This window comes from Chroicocephalus ridibundus, chromosome 2 (assembly GCF_963924245.1).
Source record: "Chroicocephalus ridibundus chromosome 2, bChrRid1.1, whole genome shotgun sequence".
Classification (NCBI taxonomy): Eukaryota; Metazoa; Chordata; class Aves; order Charadriiformes; family Laridae; genus Chroicocephalus; species Chroicocephalus ridibundus.
In genome coordinates this window covers 23,092,862-23,108,136 of record NC_086285.1, presented here as the reverse complement: position 1 = coordinate 23,108,136, position 15,275 = coordinate 23,092,862, and the positions used below count along the sequence as shown (strand labels likewise).

Genomic DNA, 15,275 nt, shown 5'->3' with positions numbered 1-15,275 from the left:
CTTCCCTAGTGATGAAACCCCTGCCAGTTTCATATAGTTCATTTTACATTAAAATATAATATTGCAGAGAGACTTGGCTAGTTTTGAGTATAGAACCTAGTAATTTCCTTGAAAAAATCAGTAGCTAGCCACACCAGTTCGCAACACTGGCAGTGACTGTAGGCAACATCATTTTAAAAATAAATTTCATGAAAGAATTTGACAATTTCTTTCTTAAGACCATAATTAGTCCCATTGCTTTCAAGGGGAGACTTCTATACCTGGACATTTAGGTGTTCTGCAGCCCAGCCATGTCCAAAAACCCCAACCAGCTTCTCCCAGGCAGCGTGCAGGGAGATGTGTTCTCTGGGCTCTGAAAAATCAGCTCTTCCCTGGATGCACCAGCCTTTCCTGGGGCCTCCTCGTTACACAGCTCCCAGCTAAAGGGAGGGACCAGCCCCCGCTGAAGATTTACAGCCAAAATCCATTTTTTTTGGAAACCAGAACCTTTATGTTTTCAAAACCGTAGTACTCAGTTTTTTCAGACCAGGGCTGAAGGAGGAAGTGCTCTTTCGGACTAAAAGCTACAGCACTCACTCAAGCGATAAGCCGCAGCGCTTGCTGTGGCTGAGCATTACGGACACTCGCTGTTCAGTTTCCTGTAGGACATTAAGAGCCTTTCATGTCCTCCTGTTTAAGCATGTCCCTTTTCCCTGGAGTTCGTTCAATATTCATGGAGCAGGGGAAGTGTGAAGGGAATGCCTCTACGGCCCCATGCACGCCAGGGCTTAAGGTCGCTGTATGGTACTGACAACAAAAGTGACTGCATTTGCATAGCAGCGTGTTTTTCCTCAGTATTTAATATTCATGGGTCATTTTATGCCTCCTGGAAGCAGAAACTTTACTAACAGTGCACAAATCTGATTAATGAAAGCATTCACATCTGTTCAGTTAAGGTCTATAGTAACTGGAAAACACATTCAATATTTGGGCTAAATTTCTCTAGTTTCTTATTGTTTAAATGAAATGGCAAATTGAAAAACGTGAATGCCATTCTTTTCAGTGATGTTTTCAGGCCAACAGATATTTGTGCAAGAAAATCAGAGAAATTCTGACTGTTATGAGGACTTTTTCATTCTTAATGCAACAGATTTTCAGTGTGAAGCCATTCAGGCATCTGTACCCTCTCCCTGTCCCCAACCGTTTTCCCTGTTAATGAAAGTTACACAACAATCCAATATTTTTTGCTACACTTCTAGGGCTTGATTATGTATTTCATTCCTAACAGTGAATCAATACATCGGTTCTCTGGCAAAAAGCCCAAAAAAAGGCCAAAATAAATTTTGCAGTGTGAACCAAAAAGCTTACGATAAAAAATACCCCATTTCTTTTTTTAAGAGTGCCATCGGATTGCCTCTGATCTACCTCTGTAGAGGTCAGTGGCATAGCAGCGGGAATTGCAAAGGAAGGCATCGCAATAAGCAACATGGATGACAACTAATAGAGCAGTTTATGAATAATCCCCAACGTGGTGATTAGTGATGCTATCAGCTGTCTGTCCTTCATGTAAGTGGTCAAGATCCTGACTAGCCATGGTCTCCGAGAGTCCCCCGGCACTTCCCTTAAAATTAGGCCGATTACTGTAGTTTCATTTCGATTCAAAGTACACTCTCCATGATTCTTTTGGCTATGCTGAGATAGAGTCTTTCCTGATGAGTACTGTGGAGATCTTTTCACGTTTTAAGAGATCAGTGCTTGCTCTCCTTTGGGGTTCGGGATGCAAATTTACATTAAATTTATTATAGCCTTGTAAGAAAGTTCGAGCTTCCTCCATTTATGCCCAGCAAAAGGCGCTTAAAGCTTTGTTGTAGTCCCGACAACTGACAGTATCCAAACATTTCTAGGAAAATTTCATGGTGAGAAACAGCAATGAGGCAGGTGGCCAAGAGTACATATGGCAACAGTGACATAAACATATGGAAATCATACTGGAAACATGGCAGTGGAGGGGGTCACGTTTATTTACTAAAACAAAGACCTCCTTAGATTTTAGGGGCAAAGAAGTTTCTGAATGGAGGATGACTGTGGCATGTGTGTGCCATTAAAGATTTTGTGAAGCATAAATAAGTTGTGCTCCGTTAGGAAAAACAGATTGGTCACAGCGCACCTTTAAAAAAAACAACAACCTGCTAAAACTATCAGTACTTCTGAGTAAAGTATCTTTAATCTGGGAGGCTGGTGGTTAAGTGCTGGTTTACTTTTTTTGCCTGCTCGTAGAAGGAGTGTGTACTTTTGTGCCAGGGCTCACAAAGGCTTACAGCTCAAACTTGACGGCTTAAATAAAGAGCTGTGAGAGGGCCCGGCAGCACAACAGCGTCCAGGCTGGGCTGCGGGTCCCCTTAGCCTCAGGAATGCCGTGTGACCTCTGCCTCCTATTCAGGGGGAGAATGGAACGAGCTGTAGCCCAGGACTCACGCTGCAAGCCCTTCAGTAGCTCAACCTTGTCAGGCCCATTTGCTTGACTAAGTTTCAGCGAATAAAGAAAATGAAAATCTTAAGGACCTACATTTAGATACAAGCTGCATTCCTGCACTTCTGGTTGCCATCAGAATGAAACTAAAGCACAGTTTCCTTTACTAAAAAAAAACCACAAATCCTTAATAAAATATATGGGCTCTAGTCTTCCTCACAAGGTACAATACCTGAAGTATAATAGCTGACTTCACTGTGAATTGGGGGTGTGAAAATTACCTTTCTCTCTGCCTGCTGTTCGTGTTCGGCATTATCAGAACTTCCAGTGAAGATGTTTGCTTCTGCAGGACTGCAAGTTAAAAAAGGATTAAAAATCAACGGTGGTTTTGCACCCCATAAATGCTGAAGTGATAAATTACAGATAATACCTCTACATTGTATCAGTCACTCATAGCCATGAGGAAAGAGATGTGCCTTTCCTGACGTGTCAGTGCAGGATTAGAGAATATGCTTCATGCTTTGGCCACTCAAGTTTTAAATTATCTAAATGACAGGGATCCTGTCATCTCCCTTAAACGACTTCTGCATTCATACTGAAAACAAGCTGCTGCTACTCAGTCTAAGTTTTTATCTATTAAATTTTATGCTGTTGCCCTGTACTACCTACATCATTCTTCTCAATCGCTGGTAGCACATTTTGATGGCAAAATTGCTCTTGAAACACTGGGATTTTTGTCTGGCCTTTGAAGCTACATACAAAGGATATTTGTGGGCCACGTCTAATGAATAATTACCATTTTACCAGGTGCTTTCCTAAGACTCTCATCGTGTGCCTTACTAAACTTAATAGCAAAAGACTGTTGGGTACAACAGTGTAGAAACAAACCTTCATTAAAATCAAGCCTGCCACTATCCTAGGTATTAGAAGGATTGCATCCAGGAGCCAGATCCTGATTGCAGCTGTTTCAATAATGTAGTGTCCACACTTTAAAAATAGTTACTGCTGCGATCGTTGTTACAGTAATGACAGAATTAAGCCTTACTCGTGTAAATACTCACCCACCTACAGGGACAACACATTTAGCCTGTAAACGTCCTGTCTTCGGAACAGAAGTAGGATCTGCGACTGCTGTCAGCTGAAGAAGACGCAGATGTTATTATTTTTCTGCCTGTTTATTTTGGACACGTGGCAGCCCTTTGTGAATAGTCAGCATCACTCTTCCCTGATCTTACTCTCTTTCAGAAAGCTAAAAAAGAAAAGAAACAGGTTCTCAAGAAGATCTCTACCTATAAAGGGTTTTTTAATGTATGCATCCTGGGTTGTGTGGAGTATTTTGCTGTCGAAACAACATTAAACCTGCCAACCCTCCCTTGCAGCCAGGGCGCTAACTCTCGGGGGGAGGGGGCATAGCGAGAGACAGGGCAACGCTCAGCGCCCACCCCTGCCGAGCCGCGGATGTCGCCGCTGTCGCCCCCCCCCCAGCCCCCCCCGGGCACCCCGCTCCCCGCCCTGCCGGAGTTCCCCCCGCGCCCCACCCGCGGGCCGCTTCCCCCGCCTCGGCGGCTGCGCTCCCGCAGCCCCGGGGGGAAATCTGCCGGCTCCCGGGGTGAGCCGGGCCGAGCGGGGAAGGTCGGGACGCTGCCCCCCTCTCCTCCTCTCCTCTCCCCGCCCGCCTTTGTGTCCGCTGCCGCGGCGGCGGCCGGCAGCCCCCTCCCCGCGGGGCCGGGCGGGGAGGCCATTGGCGAGGGGCGGCGGGCGGGGCGGGGCGGGCCCGCCGGCGCCCCATAAGAAGGAGCCCGGTGCGGGGCCACCGCCCTTCTTCGCCCGCCGCGCATTCCGGCCGCCCCGCTCCTTTTCTCTCCTCTCCCGGATTACAAAGCCCGCAAAGCCGCCATGAGCATCAGCACCAAGAACTCCTCGTACCGCCGCATGTTCGGCGGGGGCAGCCGCCCCAGCACCGGCACCCGCTACATCACCTCCAGCAGCCGGTACTCGCTGGGCAGCTCCCTGCGGCCCAGCACCGCCCGGTACGTGTCCGCCTCGCCCGGCGGCATGTACGCCACCAAGACGACGTCGGTGCGGCTGCGGAGCAGCATGCCGCCCATGCGGCTCCACGACTCCGTGGACTTCTCCCTGGCCGACGCCATCAACACGGAGTTCAAGGCGAACCGCACCAACGAGAAGGTGGAGCTGCAGGAGCTCAACGACCGCTTCGCCAACTACATCGACAAGGTGCGGTTCCTGGAGCAGCAGAACAAGATCCTGCTGGCCGAGCTGGAGCAGCTCAAGGGCAAGGGCACGTCCCGCCTGGGCGACCTCTACGAGGAGGAGATGCGGGAGCTGCGCCGGCAGGTGGACCAGCTCACCAACGACAAGGCACGCGTGGAAGTGGAGCGGGACAACCTCGCCGACGACATCATGCGTCTGAGGGAGAAGTGAGTGTGTGCCGGGGAGGGCGGGTTGGGGCTGCCGGCGCCTTGCGTTACCCACCCCCCGCACCGCCCGCCGGCGCGGAGGCAGCCCCTGAGCATCCCCAGCTGGGCTGAGGACGGCGGGAGCCTTGGGGGGAGGATTTGGGGGGACCCCCCCGCTCCTTCCTCACCGCTGTCTCACCCATTCCAGGTTGCAAGAGGAGATGCTGCAGCGGGAGGAGGCCGAGAACACCCTGCAGTCCTTCAGACAGGTTTGTGGGGGCTGGAGAGAGAGGAGGGCCTGAGGGAGCTATAGGAGAGGAGGGCCCGAGGAGGAGGAGGTGGTGGTGCCTGAGACGGGAGGGTGGGATCGCAGGAGTTTGCTTTCCTCGCACAAAGGAATTCTATCAGGTCTCACGCAACCCCTCCTTGTTTTCTTTAGGGGGATGCTGCGGTCTGAGGGGTGCGGGGGGGAAACTATTGTCTTGGTTTATCCAAGTCTAGCCTGTTTTACAAAAAGCGCTCCGATGTGGAATCACTTTCCGATCCAATAAAAGTGAAAGGGGGCCATCTGCTCGCTTGGCTGAAGGGTATTAATGGTTTCTATGGGATTCACCGTGGAATGCAGATAGAGGCATTATGGCAAGTGTGGTGGCAGCAGATTGAAATAATAGATCCCTTTGTGTCGGAGGGGAGGGCGCAGTGGGCTGCATTCTTATGAAATGTGTAATGGTGTGGGCATATTTCTAGCAAAAAGTGTCTATAATGTATATGGTCCCGTTCTTATAGAAAACAGAGCTCCTTTTTAATGAATCACTTTGGTCAGTGCATTACTGGATAAGAGTTTCAAATTTAACATTTTCCATATGGGTGTTGGCTGCTCACAAGATTTGGACAGCTTGTTCCTTGTGGCGAGCTCACAGCAGTCATGTCTGTCTCCTCTGGATGTCCGTTAAGAACACAGAATTTAATCCCTTGTAAACAAAAATGTTAACATAGGAAACAAGTTGCTTTAGAGTTTAGTCTCTGTAGGAAGCTACTATGTTATCCAGATAAACTAAAACTTATGTGACAGCCAGAACCGACTGTGCAAACAGTGTTCAGAAAGTGTTAAGCTCAGGTTTTCACTTCTGCAAAACCAGCTTTCAACTTGGATTAAGCCTTGTTTGGACTAGGAGATGTTTAGGAATGTGCCTTCTCATAACAAGGTCCCTTCTCTAAAACCACCGGTGTGAACTGGCATTCCTCCTGTCTGGAAGTGACTGCCCTTATCTCCAGACAGCTGGGCACAGGCTGACTTTGTCCCAAAGCTCTTCATAGACGTTATTAGATGTCACCATTCAGGAAATCATCACTTGATTATCAGCATTTCCCTGGGCAAGGCTTTTGACCATTGCATATTTATAGTCTCTGAAGGAGAGCAGGTGTCTTCAGGAGATAACGTGTGGAAACTGAGACACCTACACCCATTCGGAGTCTGGGAATTCAGAGTCACTGCTGGCATTCTGGGGACAGAAGTTTGAAACAGAACAGTTTGAGACTGCCTTAACTTCAGCTTCTGTTTTTTTGAGTGCTAAGCCAATTCAACGTAGTGTGAAGTTCTGTGCAGAAGCAATTTAAGTTTTAGAGAACTTAAGCTATTCTGATTCATTGCTGAATTCAGTTGAAGGATCCTTTGACTTAAGGCTGGCTTAAATGATCTTTCATACTTAATTGGTGCACTTCAAGGCATGTATGTCTACCTCTATTTCAAGCCAGTTTAGCTTCGTGAAGGCTCAAGGCTTTTAAGTGAACTTGGCTTTGTGCGCATCCCACATTAATTATGCAGCTCTTCCCTGCACTGGGGTAAGGCGTTGTTCAGGAGCTCAGCCACGAGCAGATCTGTGTGTGTGCAGTGCGGTTAAACTGGATCCGTTTAACCTCTTAAGGTGCAGCTTATGCGTAAGAACTGAAAATCATTCTGTGGAAACACTACACTAAAGCCACTCCTGACATAAGTCGTGTGTGCAAGTGTGTTTTATTTGAACAACAGTAATATCTAATTTTTCCTTACTGTGAAAGAGTAGGGTTAACACACAGGTTTTGAAAACTAAATCTGTTCCACTGTAAGTATTATTCTCCTGCAAATGAAATTAAATTCATAGAACACTGAAGTTGAAACATCCTGTTGTGCTTTGCATTGTAAAAAATGCACAGCTTTTCATTAAACCATTATATTCTTGCACTGGAAAGTGGTATACATGGTTTCGGAATACTTCTCTCTTCTGAGGTAGCATCAGATTTACTTTTTACTTGATGGAACAGTTGTATACTTCAGTATTTAAAAGAAAACTAACAAATATTTGAATGTAAACTTTATATTTTCAGAAGCTGCCTGCTTTAGAGACTGTTTAACTCGGGTGTACTGAATTTTAATCTCCTGAACAAAACCACATGATTTTACTCATATGCTGAGGGGTGTACTACATAAAATAAACCTAGAGGTACAGCGAATTCTTTCCTTGGGGACAAAACAAGCATCATTATTAGTGAGAAGGTTATTTACTGCAGCTTTGCCAGCTACTCTGGCAGCAAGGAATGGATCCTGAACTTACGACAAGACTAACAGGTCAACTCCTGGCTAACATGAAGCTTGCCTGAAGTAACTATGGATGCTCAGCCCTGCAAACTGTGGCTGGCATTAAACAGTCTCCTAGGATAAAATCAATATGTTGTCCAATTGCATGTATATATGCCTTACACTTTGCTCAGGCTGCACGTAGCTTGTTCACTTAGGTGGCTCTCTATGCATCTAGGAAATGCAGATACTCTGATTCATCACTCGCTGACTACTAAGTCCAAACTCCCTAAAGTAAAATACATACCATATATTCAAAGTGTCTTCAATTTAAGATGCTTTCAATTTATTAAAAGCTACTAAAAATCCAGTAGCTGTGCAGTTGTGCTGAAAAAAGTAATAGTCTTCAAGATGCAGATTTCTGTCAAATCTGCTGGAAACTCTGTGGATGTCTGTCTAATTGTGTAAACATTTTAGGTCATAGCTATGTAATTTCCTGACAGAATGGTCTTCAGTTTTTTTTGGTAGGAGAACAAATGAATTAAGGAATTATTTTTCTGAATTGAAAAACAAAGCCGATATGAACTGTGGGTGTAAAACTGGAGTTGATAGGGAAGTTATGGAACAACGCATCAAAGGGGTGTTTTGCTGGATAAATCAAACAGAAGAATTCTTCTGGAGCAAGAGCCTTCCCCCAGAGTGGGAGTGACCCAAGGAATGGCTTTCTAGGAGTCTAAAGAAAACACTCCCTATTTCAAAGGTGCTGTAACAGTGAGAACTGCTGATTAGGAATGCTTACACTTTGGGCAAATCCAAAATAGCTTTAGAGTAAGCTGTGAAAACCTGCTGCATTAATACCATGTGAACATAAGAATGCAGCTGTGTATGTAACCGGTATGGAAGTCTGAATTGACTTACTTGCACATTTAAAATGTAGGAAGTTACCAATCAATGTTTAGTCTTAAGTTGTGTTTTTGAACTAATTCAAGCTGCCCCCATGTAACACTCATGGCATATTTTCTGTTGTGCCGTAAATGAATTTTTGCTGTTGATTAAGACTATCTCTGTCCAGCAAAAGGTGGAGTCCTTGCCAGCTAATGTGAGGGTGTAGGCAGTGGTGACTAACTCGATTTGTGTTTATGTTCATACCTTCTTTTTCTCAAGGGAGATCTCTTGAACCACTTGGAGAAGTAAATGTTTGCAGTTCTTCTATGTACCTCACAAGCTTTACAAGTATGCTTTCAAGCTGTGGTCTGTGGAATCAAATGGCTCTGGGGTTGATCAAGGAGTCCATAAGAAATAAATAAGAAATTAAGCCCACTGATAGGCACATAGGCTCATGGGTTGCACTTCTTAAGCCCCACTGGAAAAAAATGGAAGTCTGCAAATTGTAAGACTAACTCTTTTTCAGTGTAGTCAAGCTAAAAGAGCTTATTGCTGGCTTGTGACACAAGTATCTGCTTAATCTTCAAGCAGGATTTACACCCACCACGATCTGTGTGCTCTTCATCATGCTTAACAATACACTGGCAAAGCTGAAGTAATCTACATATGCTATATAGTTCCCAAAATCACAATAAAGGTCTATATAGTGGTCTCTGAGGCTAGGGTAGGAGGTGACAAAAACATAGAGGTTTTTACCAGGTCCCGGTTTCATATTGTCTTGCTAAGAAGCTCAGATGTGGCATCGGTCTGTACGCTACTGAACTTGCTGTAAAATTCTTCTCTCTTCTCTTGTAAGATTGCTAATCATTCTTCTCTCTGGTCAGGATGTTGACAATGCCTCTCTGGCACGTCTTGATCTTGAGCGCAAAGTTGAGTCCCTGCAAGAGGAGATTGTCTTCTTGAAGAAGCTTCATGATGAGGTAAGCTGAATGACAGAGTCTCTGATTAGATGCTGACAGCCTGGTGAGCATGTAAGCTCTTTGCTGGTTCTGGCCCAGGGTCCCCACCTGTGTATGTCCTCTGTGTTGTTGGGCAATAACACTGAGTGTCTGCTCCTCTCTTAGGAAATCCGGGAACTTCAGGCCCAACTCCAGGAACAGCACATCCAAATTGATATGGATGTTTCTAAGCCTGATCTTACTGCTGCCCTGCGTGATGTTCGCCAACAGTATGAAAGCGTTGCTGCTAAAAATCTTCAGGAAGCTGAAGAGTGGTACAAGTCCAAAGTAAGTGGAATCTGTTCAGGTGCATCAGGCACTCAGACGAACTGCACATAACAGCTTTGCTGTAGCACTTGGTGTTCCCTCTGTCTCTCTACTGGACGTGAACACAGCGATGGCACAGGGTCTTCTTTGAAATCCTAGTCTGGGAAGAGTATAGCTGAAAACATTACTTTGTGCTGTAAGCGTAGCATCAAAGTAATGGGTTCATATTTGGAGTCTTTCCCATGCTTGTAGCTGGAAGCAAATGTCGGATGAAATACTGGAGGAAGGAGTGAATTAATGGGTGAAAAAAATCATGAAAAGATGGAAAATATACAGGGTGGGGGAAACAAATACGAAAGGTTTAACTATGAATTCCAATTTAACAATTAAAAATAGAAAGGCATTTTAAGAATAGTACTAATATTTATGTTTCAAGTGTTAGGGCTTGTAATGGCTTCAATTGCCCTTGAATGCTCTGTCCAAAAAAAGTCTGTTATACCATTTCTGTTGAAGTGTTACGCTAACCAAACTGGGGATTTCCACAGTTTGCAGATCTCTCCGAAGCTGCTAATAGGAACAACGATGCCCTGCGCCAGGCCAAACAAGAAGCTAATGAATACCGCAGACAGATTCAGTCTCTCACCTGCGAAGTTGATGCCCTCAAGGGAAGCGTAAGTAGAAGACAGCGGTTGGGACATTCTTCCCTTTGCAGCTTTAAGCACTGCACTGCAGTTTGTTTGGTGACATAGATGTGAATGCAGCTGAGCTCCCATGCAATACAGTAGCATATTAGAGCTTCTTGAAAAGGATGCTACGGGCTCACTTTGCCTGCATGAACTACAGTGCACTGGTTAATTGATGTACTTAAGGTGTTGTTTAAGGTATCAACAATGAGTTCATTCCCTTGTTCACTGTTTATGTAACACTTCCTGGAGGTGTTTATGGCTTGTCTGTCAGGTACAGCTGAAGCTATACAAAAAGCTGGAGGAGCAGTGGAAAGGAGGTGCAAATCTTGCTGTTGCTAGAACCTGACTACCTTAAAGGCTGGCTTGAAATGGATTTAACATAGTAAAACACCTGCAAGTCCTCTCTCTGAGGACTGCCTGCATGCTGACTTGTACTGCATGTGTCGGATTTATTGTAAGGGATTGCTTTGCCACCAGGTAGAACAAATATGTAGCACACCTCAGATCAAGTAGTGGAATAACCCACCTTTACTTTGCAAGGGGGAAGATAAGGAGATGACAAATTTGGGGCATCATGCCTGGTTGCTTTGGGAAAGGATGCTAAAGTAACTTCCCTTTTTAAAAATGTTTAAGGGTCTTGAGGGTGGGAAAGAGTGTCTGAACTGCAGTGGTGCTTGACTTCATTATTCTCTTCCAGAATGAATCCCTGGAGCGCCAAATGCGTGAAATGGAGGAGAATTTTGCTCTTGAAGCTGCTAACTACCAAGACACTATTGGCCGTCTGCAGGATGAGATTCAGAACATGAAGGAAGAAATGGCTCGCCATCTCCGCGAGTACCAGGACCTGCTGAATGTAAAGATGGCTCTTGATATTGAGATTGCCACCTACAGAAAACTGCTGGAGGGTGAAGAGAGCAGGTAAAAGTCACATAGAGACACATTTCTAAACAGCAATTACAAGAAGACACTCTTTACCCATGTCTGACTTTATCTGTTTCTTTTTTTCCTTCAGGATTAACATGCCTATTCCAACCTTTGCTTCTTTGAACCTGAGAGGTAAGCTGTTTCTGCTACTCCAGTTTAGACACCTGTTCGATCATTAGCAAAAGGGTCCTGTATAGTTCCTTTTACTCTAGTATTTGAATGTGGATAAGTGCAGTTGTGTGTGAATGTTTTTCTTAACTGTAACTAGAATATTTGCAATTACTTAACCTTGGCTGGGACGAGCTACTTTGTTCCTGGGCACAGATATTTTTATATATCAGTACATAGTGGGTGATTGGTTTAGATGCCTGCTGAAGATGCTTTAAGGGGAACAGGGAGAAAATAGAGAAAAATAGCTTATCTTTCAGAGTAGGAGACTTCTTCTTTATACTAAATAGGGATGCTAAAAGTAGACACTAAAATCTGTTACACCTTACTTCTTTGAGGAGGTGTTTCATCTAACCTATTGGTAACAATACATTTTCTTCTGCAGAAACCAACATTGAGTCTCAGCCAATGGTTGACACTCACTCAAAGAGGACACTTCTAATTAAGACTGTTGAAACTAGAGATGGACAGGTTGGTGGTAATTTTTATTTTATTTCTGTCACAGCTGGTTACCTTAAAATACTCTTGAATTTGTCTACTAGTCAGTGGAGTCTGTATATGGTAGTAAGCATTGAGTAGAACAGCATCTGGCAGTTCAAGCTGCGTGTCTGAACATACAGATGTAGCAAACAGACTTCTGAGGAAACGATCATAAAATTCATCTGATAGTAAATCGTTAAGTGGCTGACAGTTACCTGTGTCGTGAGTATTTAAGTTCAGCTGAGTTAGAAAGTTCTCAAAAGATTCCTCACATCTTCCGAGGGAAAAACAGTAGTAAACAGAGGTACTTGTTTGGGACAAGATACTGTTTTCAGACTGAGTCGATAAAGCTTAAATGGTTTGTGCACACCATTTACCAACTAGACCTTCTCACTTGTAAGTGAAAGTTAATGCCCATTTGTTCACATATCCATGGTACTGGATGTTCCAATTCTAACTCTAAAAAACCCAACAATCTTACTGCTAAAACTTAATGCAAGTGTCTCTGGTTTTCAACAGGTTATTAATGAAACTTCCCAGCATCACGATGACTTGGAGTAAAGCTGAAGTGAAGATGCATACTTATTAATGCAGGAGAAATTCTTACCAGCAAGATTTAAACAGTCCATGTCTTAAAGGAAGAAACAGCTTTCAAGTGCCTTTCTGCAGTTTTTCCATGAGCGCAAGATTATTATGCTAGGAAATAGGTCTTAGATCTTGCAAACTGACTCTCCCTGAAGGATTAGAGTTTACAATGGAGTCTAGTTTACAAATAGCAATATCTTGTGCTGCAATACTGTTTTTAAGTATCTGAATTCAATAAAACTGCTTTTTCCAGCACAGTATGAGCAACCTGTCGCTACTTCAATAAATCTTTGGAAAATGGCTCTTGATGTGTTCTAATTTGTTAACTTCATAACTTTCTGGAAAGCCATAACAACATGATGCTGGAATTACTATACGGTTGACATCTCCAGTACTGGTTGTGTGGAATGCTGTTTTTTTCAGTTTAACTAGATAAACTGTGTTACTCATTTACTGCTTAGGTTTTGGAACCAACTAAAATGGACTATAACTGGCAGATGCATAATGTATTATGATATTTCTTATCACTTGAATAAAATATGATACTTCAAGCTAATAAAAATTAATCTTGCTTCCATATACTAGTTAACCTAGTTACTAAGAGCTAAAAATGCCCAAAATACTTTAAAACTTGTCTCTATAAAACGTAGTAGTTAAGTAGCTGTGCAATAGTTCACGCAAGCCCTTATCTGAGAGAGCACCTTTGCGAAGCTAACAGCTGACTTCATGCATTGAGTTCATTTTCCAGGAAAGACTAGTTCCCAAAGGCTTGTCTGTATTACAGAAGCTAAATGAAGGCTTCAGAGGGAGTGGGGGTTAGGAGAGGTATTTAAAGGCAATGCACAGAAAGAGTAATTTGTCTTAGTGGTGACTTGATTCTAGTATTCAAACCCTTTTAGAAAAGGAGAGCCACCATGCTCAGTGTTCTCTGCTGAACATGCAGCAGAATGGGGAACAGAAAACTCCCATCTGGCCTGCCATGGTCTCCTGGGAGGCAGATGTGAAAGGTTGACGTCCTCTGTGAGCCCTTAGAAGCTTTCTTTGCTTCTGCAGAGCAAGATGCTTCTCCAATTAAAACACAGTGAAAACCTCAGCACAGCTCTTGCCCCACAAAAGTAGCTACTGTGTTCTGCATCACTCCTCCTGTAAAGCCTGCCTCCCGTAAGCTTTCACTTGGGTACAATTCTTGTGGCGTGAGTAAATGCAGACTGGAGTTGTTCAGTGAGTATGAACTGCATTCAGTGCCCATTCGGGGTAACGGTAGTAGTTCCATGTTGTACAGACACTCTCACAAGCACTTGGGAACTGATCTGTAAGGAAAATCTTACTGGTTTTCTTATAGGTAACTTATTGTTATCCCCATCTGATAGGGATGAAAAAAATTTACTTTTTTCATCCTTATATCAGTTCCTTTTGCTCCAGTGCCTGACTAACCAGGTGCAGTGCAGGCACGGGAGTAAGGGGGCAGTAGGAGTCCACTTTTCCATCCCAGTTGCCTGCAGCACCAGGTTAGGAGCTCTGCAGCCAGGATGCTGAAGAGGGAGGTTGGCAGTGCCTGGGGTGAGCTGGGACCCTCTATGGCTCAGACACACAGGTGTCCCACAACCTGGAGGTAGGGGCCGAGCCGTGATTGCAGGTTGCATCTTTGAACCTCCCAGCGAGAAGCGCTGAAGCTGTTCTTCACAGCACAAAAGCACCTAATTTTTCAAACTAGGCATGGCGGTGCTGTTCCTACCCTGCTTTCACAGCGGACTTCAGCCTCTCACTTCCACCTCCCGACAGGCTAGGGGGTGTTTTCTCTTCCCCATTTTACTACACGTGGGCTGATGTTCAGCAAAACACACAAATCCATTAGTCTGGGATATGGGCCTGTCCAGCTTGGTGCTTTAGGTGCCCACCTGAGAGAAAAGTTCTGCAGCTGGTCGTGTGTTTACTTTGGTGACCCTTCCATGCAAAAGGGCCAGAAGTGACTGAGGAGAGTGCCTGGACCCAAGCCTCAGCCATTGCCTGCTGCAAAGCAGAACAGATACAACCTGGTCTACGGTGTGGTGAGTAGGTTACCTTCATTAGAAACTGAAAGAGTGAACCCAGCCTCTCATGCTGCAGAGGTGATAGACACCAGGTTTTCTACTACCTATCAACTTCCAGAATGATAAAAAAAGCACAACTGAACTTGCATGGGAGATGCTTTGTGTCATCACGACAGCTGGGGGTGTGTGCAGTTGCTAATTTTGAACACTTAAAAGGCACAGGTGTCTACAACCGTTCAGGATAAGAGTGGGATGAGGTCCTGATGTCCTGCCTATTGCAAACTTCTGAAGTCTGTTTCTGGATCTGGGCACTGAAAAGGTTGGGCCAATGCTTAACGTCGTTTCTAGCAGCTGAAGCAGTGCGGGAGCCCCGGCCGGCGGCACCCAGCAGCAAGTTGGCAGGGAGAGGCAGCTCCGCCGGGGGACGGTGGGGACCGTCGGTGGCCCTGGGCAGAGACCCATGGCACAGCCTGCTTTCTGAAATGCACGTTGACTGCTGGAGGTTACCTGAATTGTGATAGTCTTCCAGATGTCGCTTCTCCCTTTGCTGCCAGCTACCTGGCTCGCTGCTCTCTGTCGCCTTTGATTGCTTCACCCGGGAGATGAAAGAAGTGACTGCATCCAGCACTGACGGCGCAGCAAAGGAGTTATTCCTGGCTCCTTTGTGTTCAGGGTTACTCAGAGCACAGAAAAGAGTGTTCAATCCTGGGAATAAATAGAAAAATAGATAAAAATAAATAAAAATAAAACCTAGTTGCCAGGGGGATAGGAAGACTGCAGGAAACCTCCAAAGCCTGCGCTCTGTAGGAGTGCAAGAATACCCTCATGGTGG

The 15,275-nt window shown here is 44.9% G+C and overlaps 2 protein-coding genes across 5 annotated transcripts in view; one reads left to right on the top strand and one right to left on the bottom strand.

Moving 5' to 3' along the window:
- The window catches only part of TRDMT1 (tRNA aspartic acid methyltransferase 1), a 46,044-nt gene extending 41,920 nt beyond the window's left edge, over positions 1 to 4,124 (bottom strand). The window contains exons 1-3 of one of the 4 annotated variants that reach the window (XM_063324735.1): positions 3,988 to 4,124; positions 3,511 to 3,698; positions 2,731 to 2,800 (exon numbers count right to left, since the gene is read on the bottom strand). The gene's annotated coding sequence lies outside the window, so the exon portion shown is untranslated. Of the gene's footprint in view, positions 1 to 2,730; positions 2,801 to 3,510; positions 3,886 to 3,987 lie in introns of those variants that run through there. The other 3 variants (XM_063324738.1, XM_063324737.1, XM_063324741.1) reach the window with 3 other exon arrangements.
- A 116-nt stretch (positions 4,125 to 4,240) lies between these two features.
- On the top strand, positions 4,241 to 12,716 carry VIM (vimentin). The gene is made up of 9 exons (XM_063324733.1): positions 4,241 to 4,887; positions 5,075 to 5,135; positions 9,190 to 9,285; positions 9,430 to 9,591; positions 10,116 to 10,241; positions 10,954 to 11,174; positions 11,269 to 11,312; positions 11,734 to 11,819; positions 12,348 to 12,716. The coding sequence occupies exons 1-9, from the start codon at positions 4,346 to 4,348 to the stop codon at positions 12,387 to 12,389; spliced, it is 1,380 nt and encodes a 459-aa protein (XP_063180803.1). The 5' UTR covers positions 4,241 to 4,345; the 3' UTR covers positions 12,390 to 12,716.
- The last annotated feature ends 2,559 nt before the right edge of the window (positions 12,717 to 15,275 follow it).

What these genes read in the sequence shown, in the direction of transcription:
- VIM (XM_063324733.1), top strand. Translation starts at nt 4,346, where the DNA reads ATGAGCATCAGCACCAAGAACTCCTCGTACCGCCGCATGTTCGGCGGG. An exon ending in TGAAGAAGCTTCATGATGAG is followed by an intron (nt 9,286 to 9,429) that starts GTAAGCTGAATG and finishes CTCCTCTCTTAG; the next exon opens with GAAATCCGGGAACTTCAGGC. An exon ending in CTGGAGGGTGAAGAGAGCAG is followed by an intron (nt 11,175 to 11,268) that starts GTAAAAGTCACA and finishes TTTTTCCTTCAG; the next exon opens with GATTAACATGCCTATTCCAA.